Below are 21,583 nucleotides of genomic sequence, written 5' to 3'. Positions count from 1 at the left end.
TTATTGATTGTGTTTCTATTTGGTCATTTTCTGCTCGTTTTTTACTCTTAGCGTCCCAATTGCATCCCTGACAAGATTAAAACATAAAAGCACTAATTCAGCAGGATCCTTTTTTGGTTGTTGTTGTTTTTGATTCTAAGTCTCATCGGCTTTTTGTAATTTATTTGTAGATAAAGAAATTTTCGAACTAATTATAAAGCGTCATGTGTCAAGGTAAAATCATCATGGATCAAGCTAAAATAATTATTTTCAGAATCGAACAACCAGTCAAACTGATTGGATCAAGAATCAGTTGGGGTATCCAGAATAAAGGGTTGGACCGATTGAACTATAAACTAAGAACTGATTAGTTGGATAAGTTATTTTCTATTATTCTTATTTTTAATAATTTATTCAATTAAACCGGGTGAATCGATGGTCAAATTGGTTCAACTATCATATTCGTTTTTGAAAACCTTGACCTAAATTACCATTGGTGAAAATGATGATATCATAATTATTTTATCTAATTAATTTAAATTATTAAGAAAATAATAAAATTAAATTATCATTAATTAAATTAAAATAATTAAGTTATTATTTTAAATGATTATTTTATTTCTAATTAATTAAATTAATAAGAGATAAATATAAATAAAAGAGTTTAGTCTTTATGGATCACTCATATAAAGATTTTCTATTCTATAAGAAACCTCTTTTACTTAACTGACTGTACTATAAAAGAGGGCCACCTCCAAATAATTCTACATAGCTTCACAAGTTCAGAAGTCTTTGAGTTTAAATATCAAAGTTTGAAAAGAATATGTTGATAACTAGAAATTTTCTCCAAAATCCTAAGAAATCTCTAAAGAATTTGAATAACAACACAACCATTCTAAAGAAAGTTGTTTTTTTATCTTGTTTGATCGACAGAAAGAAGGCTATCCCCCCCCCCCAGTTTTTTCTTCGAGATCAAGCTTAGAAGCGAAGCCATCCTTCCATCAAAGATCAAGTCTAGAATACTCTTGGATCAAAGCTCTTGTTAGCCTCTTTGCATCAACATAAAGGAGATAAAAACTTATTTTTAAGATAAAGTCTCGATGACCCTTAAAGCAGATTGAACCATCCAAGATCAAGTTTCAAAGACTCTTAATCCAAATTCTGTCCAAAATTGTTTTTAAAATCAAGTCTCAACAAACTTTGAAGTGAACATAATTGATTCAACATCAAGTCTCAAAAGCCCTTGAATTCGATGAAGTCTAATTTTCAACCAAGTATCTCGCCAGACCTAGTTTACGAGTCAAGTCTTGATGACCCTTGAAGCAACTCGCATCAATCTTAGATCAAAGTCTAGACGATCCTTGAATCAAAGTAGAGAAGAATGGAAAAAGTTTTTCTTTGTAATAATTTCTTTTAGATATTATAACTTCTTTTCAATATTTATAAATAAATTTAACTCCAGATTTTCGTAATCAATATTTAGCTCGAAATTTATGTATATATCATTTTCTATTAATGAAGCTTGGCGAACTAATAAATAATATGAGTTTATTTAATTAAAAAAAAGTAGATTGACTTGTTTTAAACAAAAGATAATAATTTAAGATTTTTTAATATATTAATAAACCTTAACAAAGAGGTTGAATGGAAGCTTAAATAATTGTGAAAAGAAAATAAAACTTGAATGAATAAAAAGTAAAGTAGAAAAGGCAAATCGTGAGAAGAAAAAATGGGGAGGAAAAGGAAAGGCGGGGTAAGAGTATCGGATCGGATCGGATCGGATCGGATCCGATGATTGTTGATTTCAAGGCAAGGTTAAGGCGATATCCAAGATTTGAAATGCAGTTTTCAAAACTTAAAAGAAAAGTCCAAAAGATTAGAAAAAGCTTTGTTGGTCCCCCCCACCCCCCAGATTTGTTTTCGACTCCCCCAAATCTCTCCCTTCTCTCTCTCTTGTCGTTTTGGCTACGTTTTCAACTCCATTTCTGCGTTTTTAATATTCCCTAAATCCCTTTGATCACCTCTATTCCATGTCCTTATCCTCTCATTCTTCTTTTCAATTTCTAATTTCTACTCCCTAACTAATTCCCTCTTTTCATTCTTACTTGTTTACTCAATTTGGGTATATTCACCCATGTCACTGAATTTTTTAGAGAACTATATACAAGGTATACAGGCATTAAATAAACGGTTTAAAATAATATTTATTATTTTTAATAATTAAAGGGTAGAAGAAGAGGTGATGAAGGCATAAACCAAAGTTGATTAATGGTGAATTAAGAGAATCACAGTAAATCATGGACAGTAGCACGTGGATTTAAATAAATACACAAGAATTTATAGACCAAAAAAGGGAGAACACTAGGTGGGGTGGTACCCTGCGAAAAACAAGCAACGAGGAAGTTAGAATTTTTATTTAAATTATTAAAAAGAAAAGGTAATTATTAATTTTGAAAATATAGGATGTTTTTGTTTTTGTTAATAAAAATCTGTGTTCACCCTTCCTAGAAATAGTAAAGATGCTGTTTGTCCAATTCCATCCGTCTTTTCAAAGCCGGTTGAAGAGGGAGAAAAGAAACATATTTTTAAGCTGTTGTTATTTATGCCGCCGGTTCGGGAGATGTGTCGGATTTGACGGCGCCTTCCTCCATTGACCTCCGGTCAGTTTCCCTGCTCGATTCCGACCATTCACTGGCACGTCCCTCAATAATAATTTTTTTTGACCAATTTATCTTATCTGTCACCACGATATTTAAACGAAATAATGGAAAGAGGGAAGTGAAAAGGGACAGGGGCCAGGGGGCAGGGCACCGAAGTGGATTTTCGAATCCCAGCGACTATTAACCCTCTCTCCTTTTGCATTAAAATATTAGATTGCGGGGATTTCTTAGTGTGAGAAAGATTTGATTTGAGAGAGAAATTTTATATTTTAATATCCATTTTTCTTTTAAAAAACATTACACCGTATAAAATGCCAGACCATTGAACCAGGGGTGGAAACCTTGTTTTATTACAGCCCACCTCTTCCTTCTCTCCCTTTATCCTTTTTTGCATTACAGAAATCTCCCTCTTTCATTCTGTTGTCTCTGAGATGGCCCGGAACGGTGGCGTTGCTTGGATGAGGACGACGGAGAAGATAGACGGCTACGATCTTTCTACTTCTGATACCGAAGAAGTTCATGTTCTTGCCGTTGATGATAGCCTCGTTGATCGGAAAGTCATTGAGCGCTTGCTCAGAATTTCCTCTTGTAAAGGTTTGTTCATCCAGATTCCCTTCTTTTTCTTCAACTCTTTTTTTTTTAATTAATTAGTTTGGATTTGAATTGAATGGGGGTTTGGTTTTGGATTTGTGCAGTGACGGCAGTGGATAGCGGGAGGAGAGCTTTGCAATACCTGGGGTTAGATGAGGAGATTCAAAAGAAAGAAACGAATGGTTTTGATGTGAGTACTAATAATAATTGCAATTTCATCACAAAATTTCCCGGATATTGATTTTTCTGAGCTCATTCGTTAGCCTTTTTTTTATTGTGATTTTCAGGGTCTGAAGGTTGATCTGATCATCACCGATTATTGTATGCCTGGAATGACCGGCTACGAATTGCTCAAAAAAGTGAAGGAATCTTCAGCTTTTAGAGAAATCCCAGTTGTAATCATGTCATCTGAGAACGTTATAGCTCGAATCGACAGGTATTGTTTTTTTAAGCAACTTTTATGGCCTTGAATCATTGAAAAAAGTTGGGTTCAAAAAAATAATAATGGATCTTGAAATTGTTGATAAACAGATGCTTAGAGGAAGGAGCAGAGGATTTTATAGTGAAACCAGTGAAATTGTCAGATGTAAAACGCATAATAGATTACACGACCACAGAGTTAAGAGAGGGAGAACTAAGAGAAGGAGCAAGAGCAAAAAGAAGAGGAATCAACAAAAGAAAGCAAAGAGAAGGAGATGACGATCTGTCATCATCCCCACCGTCCACTTTATCATCATCAACATCATCATCACCATCATCCTCGATTCAATCAGCAACAGCACCATCGTCTCCTTCAACACTGGATTCTCCCACCAGACGACTGAAAATGACAAGCTCTGAATAGAGCAGCATATTTTACTACTAATAAAAAAGATTTCCACTTTTAGAAAACTAGACCAAACCCCTCCCTGCAATTCTCCCGTTAATAATTTTTGACGGTTTTTGTTGCGCTTTGCAAATCAATCAAATCTCCCTTTCTCTTCTTCCTAAGTTTTTGTACTTTCTGTTAATTATATTTATATAATGTAACAAAATGGGATTCCAATTACTAACTCAGATTAAATTATATTTGTTCTTCTTTTTTTACATAGATTTGAGGCCAATTTCTGTTGGGTTGGGATTGGAATGGATGAATCTGATTAATTTATTTAATATTTGTTATCTGTTTTATGATCTAAATCTCTTGGGGGATTTCTTATTTTTCATTAGATGAAATATGGTAGGTAAAAAAGAAGAATCAACTGACAAGTGTGAAACATTAGTGGCAAAAGATTTACAAGTCTGGGTTGACGTCAAGTTGACCTTTTTTTTTATAATTTTAATTTTAAGGTAACTAATATATTTTAATATTTTAAATATAATTTTAAAGTGAAAAGACTACATTGACAAATTTGATAAACCTTTAAGGGCCATTGTCGTATTATCCCATTTATAGTTTGAGAAAGTTCAATGCATCACATTTGTGCCAAAAGCGCCATATGAATCAGATTTATGCCAGAATGTCACTTCTGTAATGCCTTTCTACATAAAACGTCCCTCATCCTGTAGGTAATCTTTTACCTATTTTGCTAAATAGTATTACATTTAATCTAATTCATTTTTTTTTTTGGGTATTTGATATAATATGAAAAAAGAAACCCCAAATCTCTTGAGACCTAAAATGAAGAAAATAAAAATAAAAATGAGAAGAAATGATAGGAGAGGGAATATTAGGAGGGGAATAATAATAATAATGGGGGGGGGGGGGGGAGGTGTTGGAAAAGGGGAAGGAGATGTTCCCTGAAGAGGGGACTAGGTGGGAACTACCTCTCTAAGATTATGTATTTATTTTGAGAGGAAAATGCAGAGAGCTTTTTCAAGCGAATAGAAATGGGGATGGCTATCCAAGGCCAAGGGGGGAGACTCACTTCCCTACCACTATCACTATTGGGGCATAGCTGCTGATACTGGATAGATCTTTGGACCCTACATTTTGGCTGTCAGACTTTGATTGTTCATATACTCCTCCAACACCTTTACCCATCACCCAAATTCCACTGCCCTTGCCCCTCCCCCTCTCTCCAGTTTTTTATTATTATTATCTTTTAATACCCAACTTTTGTTTTCCACCTTTTGCAAGGCTTTAAACTAAATTAAAATTAGATTAGTCATAAAGAGTATAAGAATTGACATCTTCCTCCATGATTTTTTTTTTATTTTCTTGATAATGGGAGGGTATAGGGATTTGACTTTATACCATTAAACCTCATTTAAATTATGATTTAGTTGTTGTTGTTGTTGTAGTTAAACTATGTTGAGGTATTACAAGGACAAAAAGAAACAAGGATGGAAGAAAGAAAGAAAAGATGTAAAATCCTAAGAGAGGAGAGGCAGACCATGACCGAACAAATCAATGTCTGAGGGGCGGGGAGGGTCGGAATGTTGAGTTTACAGATTTTCATAAAGGGCCCAAAACAAGACAACTGCTCCAGCCTGCCAGCCCGCTGGCCTTGCCTTGTCTTGTCTTCTTTCCCTTTTACTTGCCAGCTGGCTATACCTCTCAACTTTTTATTCCTTGCCCTTTTTCTTTTCTTTTATTGTTTTTCCCTTTCAGATTTTTTTTTTAAGAGATATTCCCTCATCCATTAGTAGTTCAATCTTACTTACCAATATTGTACCGAAATTTTCGTCCTTGAGTTTTAACATTAAATTCCAATTTAACATAAAGCATCAAAAAATTAAATCTTGATTTCTTTGGAAATCTTTTGGATAATGCTAATTCTCCATCAATTTAAAAAACGACATACATTTAAAAAAAATGCACAAATATGCCAATTTCTATAATGAATGCACGAATATGTAATTTCTTGATTATAATTATAATACATACCACACAAAGAAACTATTAAAAATATATATACTGTGTACATCATTTGACGGAATAGTTGTGCAGCTGAAATAACATTTTTGTGCCAAGAGAAAAAGGCATTGAAAATTATGAACGAACGTGACAATCATAATCGAAACCATATGACAGACAATAAATCTCTCTCATTTCCTTGTTTATCAGCTGATGTATTAACACAAAAGTATTAAGGTAGGACAAACGAGAAAAATGTAGGAAAAAGTTAAAAAAAGAATGACTGTAAACAATAGGCACACATAAATCGTTAAAACTCCACACAACATTTATGGTTTATGTTGAGCATAAATAGATGTGCGAATGGCCTGATGTGGGGGAAGAGCTTTGCCATTCACAAGCACTTGCTCCAAGAAATCCACGCGAATTGACTTGAATTGGTAACACTGCAATCATTTCACTCATCAAATTACTCAGATTGCAACTTATATAGTAGTTTTAATGAGAACCATAACAACACAGATTTCATGAACAGGTCATCAATGCAGCATGTTCATACTTTGAGCTCCTCCTCCCCACCAAAAAAAGAGTAAAATCTAGGAGAAAATACCTTTCCTTTCCAAGAAAAGTCAATGTTACGGAAATGGGGTTCCAACAATGTTAGTTGATCTCCTTCTTTAATCTGTGACCAGAAGGTTTAATTGATTCATATATACAGCTCTGAATGACTGATAATTAGAACCATATTTCAAAAGAATGAGAAAAAGTAGTCTTGAGGTGATGTAAACACTGAAGCAGAATACTTACCGTGTCATTGCGTATACCATATACTGATAGCACAAAGCAACTTTGATCAGAATCGCACACCAAAAAGTAACTGCTAAACCAAAATAAATTTAGCTCATATTTTGCTTGACTACTCATCAGGAAGGAATCGAGAGGAAAATCTAACTTATAAATAAAAGCAAAGAATGGTGCATAGAAATTACAAGGCATTAAAGGTACTCGAGGAGACAGGTGCCTACTTTAATCCACTCTACCTGGGCAGTAGGTTGGGTGGGAAATCCCCCTCAGAATTACTGAAAGGAAAATAGCCTGATATTGGTTCAAATCCAATTCAGGTGATCCTATTCAGAATTGTATACTAGGGAGTTTCATAGAACAATATAGTCCACAGTATCAAATGCAATCCTATATCATCTTTCAACCCACAAAATCAAATCTGATCCTATATTTTATTTCACAGCAATGCACTCTCATTCAGTTGAAAGAATTTTTTCCTTCACATAATAATGGCATATAACTTGGTTAAAACAAGGTAGACTCCACCAAATTCTGCTGGTTGGCAATTAGCATTTTAATCTCAAGAAGCAGCACTGACATTTTATATAGATCCCACTTGGAACTTACTTTTAGCCCCTAAGAAACCCCAATAGCAATTAAGTTTGCCGCAATATTGCAGACTAGCAAGTTGCTTGCGAAAGTCCATTTAATGATTTAGAAAAATTGACCATATGGCACAAATTTTGAGTATCTAACAACACAAATGATCTTTAAATTTGCTTACATCCATAACATCTTGAGATTATGGCTCCGAAGGACAAGTCATACAAGTTATATATGCTAACATAGGATAACTTTATAAGCACTGAAAAAGGAAACTAAATGGAACAAATGGGGGATCCAAGTAGATCTCTTACAGGGGGGTGATGTTCTCATGCTTAACAAACAATAGCACTTTTCCCAGTACAGCAACTGCTTTATTTAGACCTTCTGACAGCGCATCTAGAGTTGCCCTTTTATATGAGGAATTCACTAACACAAGAAGATGCAAATAAAAGGTACTCAGTGTATTCCGAAAATTGAATTTTAGCACATAGCTCACTTGAACTTTATATAAACCAATGACTAAAACACAGTAGAAGGATCGGGTTGCTTACAATTAACAGCACCAGTGGTGGATGCTAAAGAAGCAAGTCTTTTAGACTTAGAATGTCCCTGTACAAACCTATCTATCAAATTTTCAGTGGAAAATGATATTACACAACCACCACACAACATTAATCAATAACAGTAAGGAAAAGCAAGAATTCTCCCATACTGTGATAGCCAAATCACTGAAAGTGTCTGAAACTATACTTTGTCACTAGCAGTTCCACAAAACAAGTTTGCATTAACCACACTTCTGTTTCAAAAGCAATCCATGAACGCACGTAGCATTATCAATGTGAAAGTGAAGAAAAATCAACAAATTTGAAATAGATGTTCACAAGATCATTAAGAAGAGACAACAATAGAACCAAAGACAAATGAGTCAAAATCATTGGTTTGAAAATACATATTTAAAAAAGAAACAAATCTGTGTAAGCTGGTCTGAATATGGGGAGTTATTTCTCCAAAGAGAAAGATTATTGAAAATAAATCACCAAGATAAGGGCCATTGCTTAAGATAACTGATTCGGCATTTATCCATGGCCATTCTATTGGCTTCTCAGAGAGGAAAAAGAAAACATTACCCTCAGCAAAATCTCTAGTTTGTTGAGGAGATTGACCATCTTTTCAACCTCTTCAGAAGCATTGAGACTAGGATCCTTTAAGGCAGCAGCTTCAAAGCCAGCAAGTGCCCTATCATAATTCTCTAGATATTTGTTTACCTGAACGTAGAAAGTCCATAAAAAACCATAGCAGAAATGACATGCAGCACATCCTATCATGTGGAGAAGAAAACCCTTTATTCGACCGGTTTACAGCATAAGATAACTTTATTAAGGTGAGGCATGCAATTCATCTGACAAGGGAGTAATTTTTTCAGCCTATCAGTCTTTGAAACTGAAAAGGAAGCCATATGCCAATGTAGTAGTCATTTTTCATAAACAGAGATCAGGCACCCATTATCTAAAAAGCTATTTCTCAGCAAGATTTTCATTCGAAACACACTCAGATTATGTTTGATAACAAGGATATGAACAAAAGGATTTGAAATTCAGAATTAATGTAAATTGTGCCATAAAACATATGTAAGTATAACTTTCATGAATCGTTTTTAAGTTTACAGATTTGCTAGAAGCATTACTAGTTAATTTAAAATCCATAACGTATCTGTGAATTTAAAATTCATCTTTAAATACCTTTTAAATATATAGCAATATTAAATCTTAACTAATTTGTGCATATGTGGTCATTTCATTCTCATAATTTATATAGCAAATGAAATTCAAATTCACTCTCAGAATCATCTTTCCAGACATAGGATCAAAGAAAAAAGTGGATGGATGTAGTAAACTCACAGTTGCACAATTAAAATACAGGTCCGGATTTGACTTCATTCTTTCATCTTTTTCCTGGAACATGCAATCAATAATTAAACCACATCCCAAACATGAATACATTGTAACATAATTGCATAAATATTGTAAGTAGAAATATATGAACCGATTAAGAAAAAAAAAAACCATTATTGTTGGTACACTGACTATCATATGATAAGACTATATAGTTGAAAATTGCAGTGAAGTTCTCAAGCCACCAACTTACAGCATTTTGGTACGCTTTTAAGGACTGAAGAAGTTTGCTATGATCCCAAGTTCCGGTAACAAAAAAACTTGTCAGGCAAGCATTTCCCATATTATCTGTCAGAGAAAAATGATTCCATGATCAGCGTTCACAGTTTGCATGGTTAAAACTTAAAAGGCTTCTAAAATAATTAAAAGCAAAGGCAATAATGGCATCTTCTAACAACATGCACATATAATGAAAAATGAAAACACATGTTTTGAAGTCAATTACTGAATTCGGGATTTTTTTTTTTGGGGGGGGGGGGGGGACTAAAATGCTCAACTCAAAATAGTTCAGAGACCAACATAGAATAGAACTTTAAATGTTTTTGTGTTCGATAGGAGTTGTACACTAATCATAATAAAAGTTAGGCAACAATATCAGGTTATGGTATTCTACCAAATTCAGAGCTCCAAATGTACATTTTAATCTTTTTTTTCCTGGTGCAATTCAATGGCGTCATACTTTCACTTTTGGTGCAATCTCAACATTTTAAAGTTAAGAATACAGTTATTTAAAGTAAAAATGTTTTACAAGTTGCAACGTTTTTTAAATGTCACCAAAAATTATAAAAAAACAAACTTTTGTTTGTTTCTTTCCATTTCCCTTTTGATATTTCAGGGAAAACATTAGGAAAAGAACTCATCCTCTCAAATTGCAGAGTTCAATTACATTTTACCACAAACTAATAATGCTTTGTTAACAAATAATAGCATCAGAAAATAAATTCTTTTGACACAATATTCTTTTTCATCCCTACGTGACAGGAAATGTACCAAAAAAAAAGCTTAAATTAACATTGCACCCAAAAAACAAAGTAGTAAATTTGTATGTCCAATCTGATACAAATGGTAAATTTGACCATTACCCTAATTAAAATATAAAACTAACTGAAGGTACAGACTTTTGTCATACTCTGCTTCAGACTCATATTTAAGGCTGAAGAAAATTGGATACGTAAAGTTTAAAGCATGATACAGGTTTGAAGAATCTTACACCAAGAATTTCCATCCTTGACATCCAAAGTTATGGCTTCCCTGGCATGTTGAATGCTTTCCTCAACCATTTCTGCCTGATTATCCGCACCTACAGAAGACAGAAAACCTTTGTAAGAAACAATGAAGCATCTTTGTTTATGATAAGACCAGAAAAAAAGCCCAAATAAGAGCAACCATATTGCTTGATAGTTGATAATATAGTTTTCCAAGTCATTTTTTAATTTCTTTTGCACGAGGGGAAACCCTCAAGGTAGTTCTGAATACTCAACTACCTAAAAACAGCCACTTAGAGTAAAATAAAGGCACTTTAAAATGCATTAATTTAATGTAACAATAGTTAAGCATATTTATATTATTTCTGGCCTTCGATATTTTTCATCCAAATTCAAAGAATTTTGACATTTAAAATTTTCTGTAACCAAACAAGATAATTTTATTTTTAAAATTTTAGAAATTCTCTTTAATGAGATCCCTCCTCGAGCTCAAGCTTCCAAAGCACTATAAGTGAATTGATCTTCATACCACTTTAGGCCACCAACAATGTACAGAGGGAGTGCACACCAAGCACTAAAAATGAGGACATATCATGACCTAAAAGCATCAACAATTTGATAGGTATCTTATTTTAAACTGCCATTAACAAAAGAAAAATGTAGCTGCCCCTCAGTCAAAGTAGAATAATAACTGCTTCCATTGAAATCCAGCATTTTATGGGTTTAGTAGTAAAGCAAGGATCCAATAGAAATTGCCAAATGTGCCAGCAGCAAGTTACCCTGCCTTAAGGAAGCGATGTCTTTTAGACATGGATAAGGAATCAAAAACAGCTAAGACATACAGAAGATCAAGAAACCCGTTGGCTTATACCAATATCAAGCATGCCAATTTGTTCATCAGCTCAAACAAGTTGGTTCCATATAAATCAAAAGAAATTCTTTAATACATTTGTGATTAATTTCTCAGTAAACATAAACTCATTTTTGAAAGAGAAATTCTGCTGTGTTTTGCCTGATTTCTCAGCATCAGATTCTCAACTTCCACAACCCACCTAGCTAAGCATTCCAACAACACTTTAAAAAATGACTGATTGACTACTGCTAATCCCCAAAAGGCTGATTTTAAGTTCAAAAACAGATAAGTTGGCTTCTGAACTCCACAAGTATCCAGAAACAATGCACAAGAGAATAACCAGAAGTGACTGAGAAGAAAAAAAAGGAATAAAATCCCTTGCCTTGAGCCATTCTTCTTTCCAGCATTGATAATTGGCAAAGTATCTTCTTATTCGGGCCCTATATGATACAGAATCAATACATACAATTAACTGATATGAACTATAAAGAAAGCATAATAACTAAAAACACACACTTAAAAGTAAAAACTCCAATGTGGATTCTAACCTTGCTTAGTGCAAGATTAAAGCAGTTCTTTGCTGAAGTTAAATCTCCCTTCTTCCAAATGCAGTTACCCAAACAAAGCCAAGCATCTCCAAGAGATGGATTCAGTTTAACCTGGAGAAGAAAAAATATTAGATAAAAAGCATAAGCCTTATTCAGAGCCAAGCATTATAGCAAGCCATAAAAACAAGAGAACACTCTGTTCCTGCTTACTGCTTTTGAAAGATGATCCTCTGCTTCCTTCCTATAGTCAGGCACTACATCTAATATCTTCCCTCGTAGATACTCATATGCTGCACGCCGTGCAGGTAATTTTCTTTGTTCTGTAGTAAAAGATGTTTACTTAAATGTTTTAATGAGCCAAAAAAGATTGATATAAACATAAGGCTAAAAAAGAAAATATGAGAATTTCTTGTCCCATTTCTGTTTGTAATTCAATGGTGCTGTTGCACATCAGCAGATTATATCCAACATGATAAAAATATATATAAGAACACCAATCTAACAGAAATATATAGGTTGAAGTACGCATTCACTCCCTTCACCATTTTAATTTGACCATTTAGACTCTCTCAGTCAATATTAACGAATTTAATCCTTACACTATCATTAAAAGTTACTTTAAAGACAATTGAGAAAAACTCTACTGTTAATTTGGATAATGCAGCATTTCGGTCATGGCGTGGCATGACAAAATGGTTAATCATCTATATCGATTTATATATATACATGTACACTTCTATAAAATCCTATAACAAGTTTCATGATAGTTTGATGTCGCGAGTCAAAGTAACAAAAAAAAAATTATAAGAGCGCAAGTATTAAACTCAATAAAAATTGGAGCACAAGCATCAAGTAAAACATCCAGTTAAAATAGTTTAGAGTTAGTAGAAGTGCCAAATTCTGACATTTTAGACCGAAACATTTGTATAAATTTCTAGTAATAGGCATTTAAGTCTTCACAGTGTTCTCAAGCAATAAGCTTCAAATCCGCATTCAATGCAGAGTTGTTGTAATCGCAGAGGGATGGCAGCGACAAATTAATAAAGCAACAAATTTGATAGCATAAATAAAAAGTAGAACCCAAACCATTTGGTTGCAAGCAAGAAGAAAAAAAAATGAACAGTATGATTAGGGAAAATACCAGCAGGAATGGAATCGAGGAGATTGAGAGCGAGATCGGATTCGTGTTGCAGTTTAGAGGTTTTATCATCGGCGTTTTGAGGGAAAAAAGTGTCTCTAATCTCGTACAAATCATCAGCTACTTTTGTGGCTTTTGCCCATACATCCTCTTCTTCTGCTGCCATGTTACTTCGCCGGCAAAGGGAAAGGGAGGAAGTTGGCAAAATGAAAACAAAGCCCGAACCCCTCTAATTCCAGCCCTGGGCTCCAAACAGTTTCATTTCTGATTAAGCCTCGTGCAGGACTCATCAATTCTCTAGTGATACGCTCCAAAACGGCACCGGCTAAGCTCGATGAAAACAATCCGTTTATTTTCGTACTCCATTTTAACTCTTACCCTGGGTGGTTTGAGCTCAATTTAATTGGCTTTTCAAAAACTAATCTGGACAAGTTTGTCCTTTACTCATATTAATTATAATTTTTTTGGTTGAATAGAAGGAAAGCTAACTACGTAGCATATGTAGGCCTAGAATCAGTGCCTAACAAAGTAACGAGCACAGTTGTTGGAGCTGTATGAACCTGCAATCCTTGATCCTAGTGTCACGGGGCTAGATCGAACTGCGGCTCGTGACACTAGGATCTTGTAAGAATTGTGAATGCATGTGTAGCAATGTTGGACTCTCTATAAATGTGAGTAACATGGACTGTCCAATTCCTATGTTGAATTTCCTTGATGCACGAGGTCAACGCGTAGTTCCCATAGCTGTCATCTTCACTGGTACAAGCGTGGACAACTACTTTGCTATCACTTTCGAGAAGAACATGGTTGGCACCTTTGGACCAAAGTAGCTGCAAACCATCAAAAATCGTCCACAGTTCCGTCACAACCGCAATACAACTATCGATGTTCCTTCCATAGCCTATAACCCATTTACCATGCTGATCTCTAGCCACCTCCACTGCTGAAGCAAGATTCAAATTGGACCAACAACTACCATCGATATTTAGCTTGACCCAATTCACTAGTGGAGCTTGCCATCTGTTTTGACAAGTCCTACCATTTGGAATTGGAACTTCCCCTTCACTGATATTTAAAGTCCAAAACCAACAGGTTCTCAGAAAAGAAAAGAGTTCAAGATGTAGCCCATTGAAAATCAATGAATTCCTTTGCTTCCATAGTCTCCAAATAACCATTCCAAAGAGCGTTGGCCAGTAGGCATTGTGAAAATGAAAGTCGAAACCGTTTTGTAAATTCATACAGATCCATTAAGAGAGAGATGTATTGAAAAACGAAGATGGTACCTGAGAGGAAAGAACCTATAGCCACACCCTCCAAGCTTATTGATAGTTTCGTAGGATATGCAGAACAGTTTCCTCAATTGTAACACAAACACAACATGATGGATCATCTGTGAAACCATGCTTCCGTCTTTCCTCATTTGTAAGTAATTTGCCTTTAAGAACCAGCCATAGGAACTGCTTGATTCATTGGGGACCTTAAAAATCCCAAACCCTAGTCCATATGTGACACCTTATATCCGACCTAGTTAGAGGATCTGAATATAAAATGTCACATTCAAATGCCGAAACAACTTATTTTACTATTTCACTTTATTGGAATGGTAGTGTAGTGGTAAAAAAAATTTTAAATTTCAGCAACATGTCTGCTTATTTTAAGTAAAAACCCCTAGAAAATTTAAATGTCACAATATATTCATATTCAAATCATCTCCCAAATCAATAACACATCGATATTCCGAAACATACCGCAGACTAAGCATATCACATTAAAGCCATTTAATTAACTAATAATATTATGGTTATAGCAACCAAAAGTTATTTTTTTATGTCACAAATACATATTTATAGCCAGACGACTTTACTAAAAACCAAGTACATGCCAACTTGAAACAAAACAAAATATACGAACTTTGTTGAGCCTAGGATTTGTCGGTTAGATGTTTATGACTCTGAGTACAAAATCTCAAAATACACTTAGCCTGCATATGAAAATAAGACCATTTGGTGAGTATTAATTTCAAATGGCATTACTATACCTTACTCAATATAGCATGAAATTTAAATAATTGGACTCAGTTGATTTATTTCTTCTTTAGATCAATTCAAGTATGTTTCATTTCAAAGTTTATCCAAAACATTAATATACACATGTATCCCAAACAAACCAAGTGCGATATTTTAACTAACCAATCTATTTTAACAAACTTATTAACACTTTTTGCTAACGACATATGCAACCTTATTCGATTTTGTCTCATTTTGTCATATTACATTACATTACCAATTTATATCAAACCATTCTTTCTGTTCAATATTGATGTTCGCTAATACATAGCTCGGATCCGAACTAATTTGCAGATCCTATTAATACTATAATTCGTTACCCAGTTCCTCATCAATACATCCCGAACTAAACAAATTGTGCCCAGTACTCATCAATTAATCCAAAGCAATAATCGTGCCCAGCACTCGGCGATATGTCTGATGGTTAGTGCGCCAGGCGCTCATTGACCTATAATCGAAGTAATTTTATATCGGTACATCCGACATAAACAATTTGTGCCTTGCATTCATCGGCTCAGCCAAAGTAGTAATTGTGAAAGCCACAGTTGGGACGTTCGAAGGAAAATGCGCCTAGATCTCATTGACTTATAGTCAAAGCAATTATTATTACTATTATTTTGCTCGATTCTATAACTCAATAATTATTCTCAACTTTGCCCAACAATTACTACAACAACCCATAGTCTAATTTCATTCTTAGTTCAGTTTCCATTCTATTGATCTCAAGAAAAACTCTTCCGTTGAATGTCATTTCATATAAAATATGGCATGATTTGTCTCATGTTCAAGCCAAATGTGCAACTTTACTAAATTATACTATTTCAAATTTTTATACAATTTAACTCTTTATCACAATAACCAATCTCGATATTGTATTTCTAGTCAGACACTCATGCGTAACTTCCTTCGTTTTTCAAAATTTACCTAACAATGAAATTAAAAGGAAAAATAAATAATAAGTTGAGTTATGGTGATACTTAATTTGCTTCGTTTAACCGATAAGACACTAGGTGTCAACTTATTTTAATGTTGGGCGCAATTATTTGCTTTGGATTTATCTGATGAGGCACTAGGTGCCAAACTGATGTGTTGGTTGGATCTGTGTATCCGTCTAAGTTTGAGTCGTATTAATAGGGAAAGTAAATGGTAAACTTGCATTATTGAAATTGAAATGGCAAATGATGTTGAAGTGGAAATGCTATTGAAATAGCAAATGACATGAAATGAAATATGTATTATAAGTCAAAAGAGAAATGGAAATGTATGAATTGAGTTTGCCATGTAATGGTATTAGTAAAATGTTTAAGATAAAGTAATGTTTGTATAATATTTCACATTTGACTTGATTCTAGCATAGCATTATTTAGTTTTAGTTGAGCATGTAAATGTATTTGTATTTTGCTAAAAATGTTTGGATATAGAAATGAAACTGAGTTATACTCAGCATACATTTTAACTTGCTGTGCAGGTTAGGTACTTTTTGGTTTGTACGTTGACTCAGCATCCAAAGATAATCCCCGGACTCAACATTTGGTGATGTTCCTATTTTATTTCTTGGCATGTACCTAAGAAGTCTTTTAGGTTATAAGCCTATTTTGTATGTTAATGGACATTTTGTATTTTGGTTGAAAATATATAATTAATGTGTTTATATAGGTTAGTATGAATTTAATAACTATGTTAGGTGCATAAATTGAGTAATGGTTTCATGTGGTATAACTTTAATTAGTACAAAGTAGATAAGTAATTACATATAAATATATAATTTTAGTTTTAATATGTATATGCCCATGTGATCTTGTTTTTGGTCATTTGGAAAGGTTTTATTATGGCATTTGAAATATGGAAATTTTGTATGTATGCTTTATGTATGAATATATGAATTTGAATGTTATTAGTTGGTGTGGAATGTGATATTGTTTCAAATATTGAATTGTGGTGTTAATGAGGGAACATTGGTTAGATTTTAAGTGTTTGAATAGATGATATTGTTGTCTTTTGATTGCTAGGCAAATTTGGCATGGTATAAACTCTTAAAAGATGAAATTTTATCATTTTGATGTTAAGTATCGATATTTTGGCATTGGTATAGATACTTGACCATATAAACAGCTTTTAAAAAACAAAATGCCAAAATGGTATCGATTTTTATTTAAGTATCGATACTTTTTATAAAATATTAATACCATAAAATAAATAACGGTACCATTGATTTTCGTAAACATAATTGAATTTTGGTATCGATTTTCAAAAGGTATCGATTTGGTATCGATACCATCTGTGAATTTCCAATATTGACTTTTAACTTCATAATTTTACAATCCAATCTTACTATTGCTTGTATTTTATAATTAAGTCATTGTAGAATTCTAATTATTTAATATATTTAGTTATATTCACAATTTATTGATAAATAATTGAATTTTCTTTAAGTAAGGTACTTATTGAATTGTAGATTTATGTTGTAGCATCTTATTACTCGGGTCTGGTGAGGGGGACGGGTAAGGGGTGTTACATAATCACCCTTTGTTTTATGATTTGTCGTAATATAGCTTTTAACAAGTAGTTGTTTAGACTCCTTCTTTGCATGTTCTTAGTTAGGAATTGCTCAATCATCGCCTCCTTTGGGTTCAACCTCTTGGAATACTTCGTGTTCCATCAAAACTATAAATATTACATATGGCACTGTACACTTTCTGTAACACTCCAAACCCGACCTAGACGTTATGGCTGTATCTGGTGTGTCACATTGAAGTGTCTCCCAAAACTTACACTTGTTGATAAAACTTGTTTCTTGTTGATAAAACTTGTTTCTTAATTTTGGAAACCTCTTTAGTAATGTTTAACGGAACACTTAACCAAATGTTTGCCTTATTAACTACTATTAATATATTAAGTTCATTTAAAATGCGAAAGCATTTGAAAACTCTAACGTTTAAAGTCAGTGTCTTTGAAAAACCGTAATTATTTTAAAAATTCATTTTCACCTAACTAGCAGTATAAAATATGTAAGCAAAGCCCAATTAAAGTAAAAAAAATAAAATCAAAGGCCTTATTACAAAAACAAAACCCAACAAATTAATAAAATTTTAAAAAAAAAAGCAAATGTAAACATCAGCAGTAGTTGTATGGCCACCTCTGAGTCCTTCGCAACCCCAAATCGCCTATGGCTGAGGATTACCTGCACAGTTAAAAGGAAAGAGTGAGTTTTCGAAACTTAGTGTGTAATCCCTTACCAAACAGTCCACATACAACATGCAGTATCAATCTGGGCCTGAGCCCTATTCAGGAACAGTATGGTGTGGGCCTAAGCCCAAGATCTGATATGATGAGTGAGTGGGCCTAGCCCAATACAAGATGTCAAGACAATGCAGTTATGCAACTCATCTCAATCCAGCCAACACACCACTCCGTACCACCAACACACCATATGGGGATAAAATCGACCCATCCAGCCAACACACTAATACCGTAGCAAAGCTGCTAGTAATAATGACGCAATGAAGTCGCCAATGAATGATAGATAAGCAGGCAAAAGTCGCCAATAGCGATATATGGCAAGCCACCAAGACAAAGATACTTCTCCTATATCAAATCCCAACCCCATGCAGTATGTCATGTCATAAATCATACGTGTATGCAGTATGTCATACTCAGTAACAGTCATACATATAACATAAAGCAAATCAGTCATACATTTATTTCAACTCCTAGGGGTATAACAGTTATTTTACCATTTGGGGGTATTTCGGTAATTTTATCCTTCGGGGGTATTTCAATAATTTTACCCTTCGAAGGTATTTCGTTAATTTTACCCTTCGGGGGTATTTTGATAATTTTACCTTTCAGGGGTATTTCGATAATTTTACCCTTCAAGGGTATTTTGGTAATTTTACCCGAGAGTATTTCGATAATTTTACCCTTCGAGGGTATTGGTATTTCGGTTATTTTACTCTTCGAGGGTATTTCGATCATTTTACCCTTCGAGGGTATTTCGATCATTTTACCCTTCGAGGGTATTTCGGTCATTTTATCCTTCGAGGGTATTTTAGTCATTTTACCATTCGAGGGTATTTCGATCATTTTACCTTTCGGGTGTATTTCAGTTATTTTACCCTTTGAGGGTATTTCGATCATTTTACCCTATCGGGGGTATTTCAGTTATTTTACCCTACGGGGTATTTCGATCATTTGCCCATAACTCGCAAGTTGGGCTTACCACTCGAGCGATTGCACGCCCGTGTGGTCTCAAACACCGTGTTTACGACTTTTCAGCTTTTCGCTAATCTACGGTTGTAGTGGGTGATTACACACTTGAATTCGACCGAAGAGCACAAATCTCCATGTACACCAACCTAGATTCAACCAAAACGTTATTTTATTAACTACCAAGATTCGTTAATCAAACAAAGCCAAACAATGCTAAGGAAAAATTAGTACTCGAAGCCCCTTACCGGAATCAACCGCACTGCACCCTCAGCTCCTTGGAGAAGCACCAACTAATTCTTGAACTCCACCTAGTACAAAAGCCACAAAACATTTTACTTCCAACCCTTAGGTCGCATTTCGCTTCACAATCCAATTAAACCCAATAATGTACATACATCCTTTCAAACCGCATCCCATACAACGAATAACAAACACTTACTCACCTACCAAACTGTTTACAGGGTGGAGTGCAACTTGAAACACAAGAATGAGCAAATCAAAAAAGGGGATCCGAAAACTGAAAAGAGGCAAATCAGGAAAAAACAAAAAAGAGATCAATGGATAGAAAAGCGCAAACCGAACTAGACAAAGGGTGTCGCAGAACTCACCTATCAACATTTAACCACGAAAACAGAGAAGAACCAACACCAATCCTCCCTTTTATAAGAATCTATAGTGGAGAAGGGACAAGAATTCGGCAACACAAAGAAGAGGGAGGAGAAAGGAGATTCGGTAGAGGGGACTAAAGAACTATTCGGTCAAAACAAAATAAGAGAAAAAAAATAAAAGAGAAAAACAAGAAAACAAAATAGCAAACCCGAAAGGTACCCAAAATCTTTAGCAAAATTCGGCACAAGCAAAAGGTGAAAGAAAAACTGACCAAAGCCGAAGCAAACGGAGAGAAAAACAACCCCAAAACCAATTCCTTCAATGCCTAAAGACCAAATTCGGCACAAGCATACCCCCAAACGGCACAACTCCCCCTCACTCTCAAATTCCTTGATTTCCTCCTAAAATCTCTCCCCTTATCCCTCCACCAATTTCTCCTCAACTCACTCTATGACCAGTTCAAACTCCTTTCAGCAGTATTCTAATCTAACTCCACCACCTACCCAGCTCAAGCAGCAAAATAAATACTCCATTGTGCAACCCAAAACTTGAACCTTAGACCTCACAGGAACACAACACGCCACCTTGCCATCAAACCACAAGCTCTTTTTTTGTGTCATAAAACAAACACTATTATTTATAAGGCCTATATGCCATTGTCCAAATTCATTTAAGAGCAAAACTAAAAATTTTGCAGAAGCTAAGACTTGAACCCAGGCTTCTCAAACACTCCCATACAGACCCAGATCACTTAGCCATTAAAGTAAACAAGCAATTTGTGTCACTTCCTTGCACAACTAAATATTTATGTGCAGTCTCCTAAGTGTTTCCTTGTTCAAAACCTATTTCTTCTAGGCCCAAAATTTGGGATGTTACACTTGCAGTTAAAACCACTTTTCAAAAATAGTCTTTCCAAAATCATTTGTTTTAATGCACACGCACGATAGCGGTCAACGATCCTCAGAATACTTCCCGGTGTTCCATTGTAACACATAACTATATTATAATTTGACTTGTTCGCTTACAGATACCTTTCACTTCCGTATTTAATTGCACATTCTTAATCCCTAACGCACACATATTGGGCGACAGTCAATCACGCATACATAGTCCATCATCCACTTAGGATTAATGTATGTCACACTATGAACATCACAAGCGAATAAATCCATAAATGGATTCAAGATCTATTCCGCTTGAGTCCAATCCGCTGTACTGTTAGTCCAGACAGTCACTATTTTCTAGAAGTCATCATTTCTGATGCCCAAGACAAACATTTCTCCAGTTGGACTTGATAAATGAAATATTAGTATTTCAATCAGTTTTCTCATTTCTGATTAAACTAAAGACATGTTTAGGCCTGTCTACTAATACAAGCTATCTTTCCATATTACGATCCAATCACATAATACTGCTTAGTATTAGTTAAACATTAGACAACCAGTGAGCTAATATTTGTTTCTATTTTGATTTACATGAAAAAACCACATAAGGACATTATATAAAGAATATTATTGTAATACATGAATAATTTTATTAACCAAT

At 34.4% G+C, this 21,583-nt stretch overlaps 2 protein-coding genes across 4 annotated transcripts; one reads left to right on the top strand and one right to left on the bottom strand.

Annotated features, from left to right (window-relative positions):
• The first annotated feature begins 2,535 nt into the window (after positions 1–2,535).
• On the top strand, positions 2,536–4,296 carry LOC105779303 (two-component response regulator ARR5). The gene is made up of 4 exons (XM_012603059.2): positions 2,536–3,233; positions 3,335–3,420; positions 3,518–3,666; positions 3,762–4,296. Exons 1-4 carry the CDS (start codon positions 3,071–3,073, stop codon positions 4,072–4,074), a joined length of 711 nt encoding a protein of 236 aa, XP_012458513.1. The 5' UTR covers positions 2,536–3,070; the 3' UTR covers positions 4,075–4,296.
• A 1,944-nt stretch (positions 4,297–6,240) lies between these two features.
• LOC105779301 (uncharacterized) lies at positions 6,241–13,503 on the bottom strand. Of its 3 annotated transcripts, none has more exons than XM_012603056.2 (13): positions 13,158–13,502; positions 12,227–12,336; positions 12,017–12,127; positions 11,851–11,908; positions 10,621–10,710; positions 9,604–9,698; positions 9,357–9,410; positions 8,586–8,723; positions 8,010–8,067; positions 7,770–7,884; positions 6,877–6,949; positions 6,680–6,751; positions 6,241–6,515 (listed from the first exon to the last, which is right to left on the bottom strand). In XM_012603056.2, exons 1-13 carry the CDS (start codon positions 13,318–13,320, stop codon positions 6,399–6,401), a joined length of 1,254 nt encoding a protein of 417 aa, XP_012458510.1. In that variant the 5' UTR covers positions 13,321–13,502; the 3' UTR covers positions 6,241–6,398. The 3 variants fall into 3 exon arrangements, 2 of the variants coding, with proteins under 2 accessions (XP_012458510.1, XP_012458511.1); XM_012603057.2 differs by having other exon boundaries at positions 6,877–6,946; positions 13,158–13,500; XR_008195060.1 differs by lacking the exon at positions 6,241–6,515 and adding an exon at positions 7,059–7,164 and having other exon boundaries at positions 6,705–6,751; positions 6,877–6,946; positions 13,158–13,503.
• Positions 13,504–21,583: the final 8,080 nt, after the last annotated feature.

Source organism: Gossypium raimondii, chromosome 4, assembly GCF_025698545.1.
Source record: "Gossypium raimondii isolate GPD5lz chromosome 4, ASM2569854v1, whole genome shotgun sequence".
In the NCBI taxonomy this organism is placed as follows: domain Eukaryota; kingdom Viridiplantae; phylum Streptophyta; class Magnoliopsida; order Malvales; family Malvaceae; genus Gossypium; species Gossypium raimondii.
The sequence above is the reverse complement of the archived record's forward strand: the minus strand, read 5'-3'. Positions and strand labels throughout refer to the sequence as shown.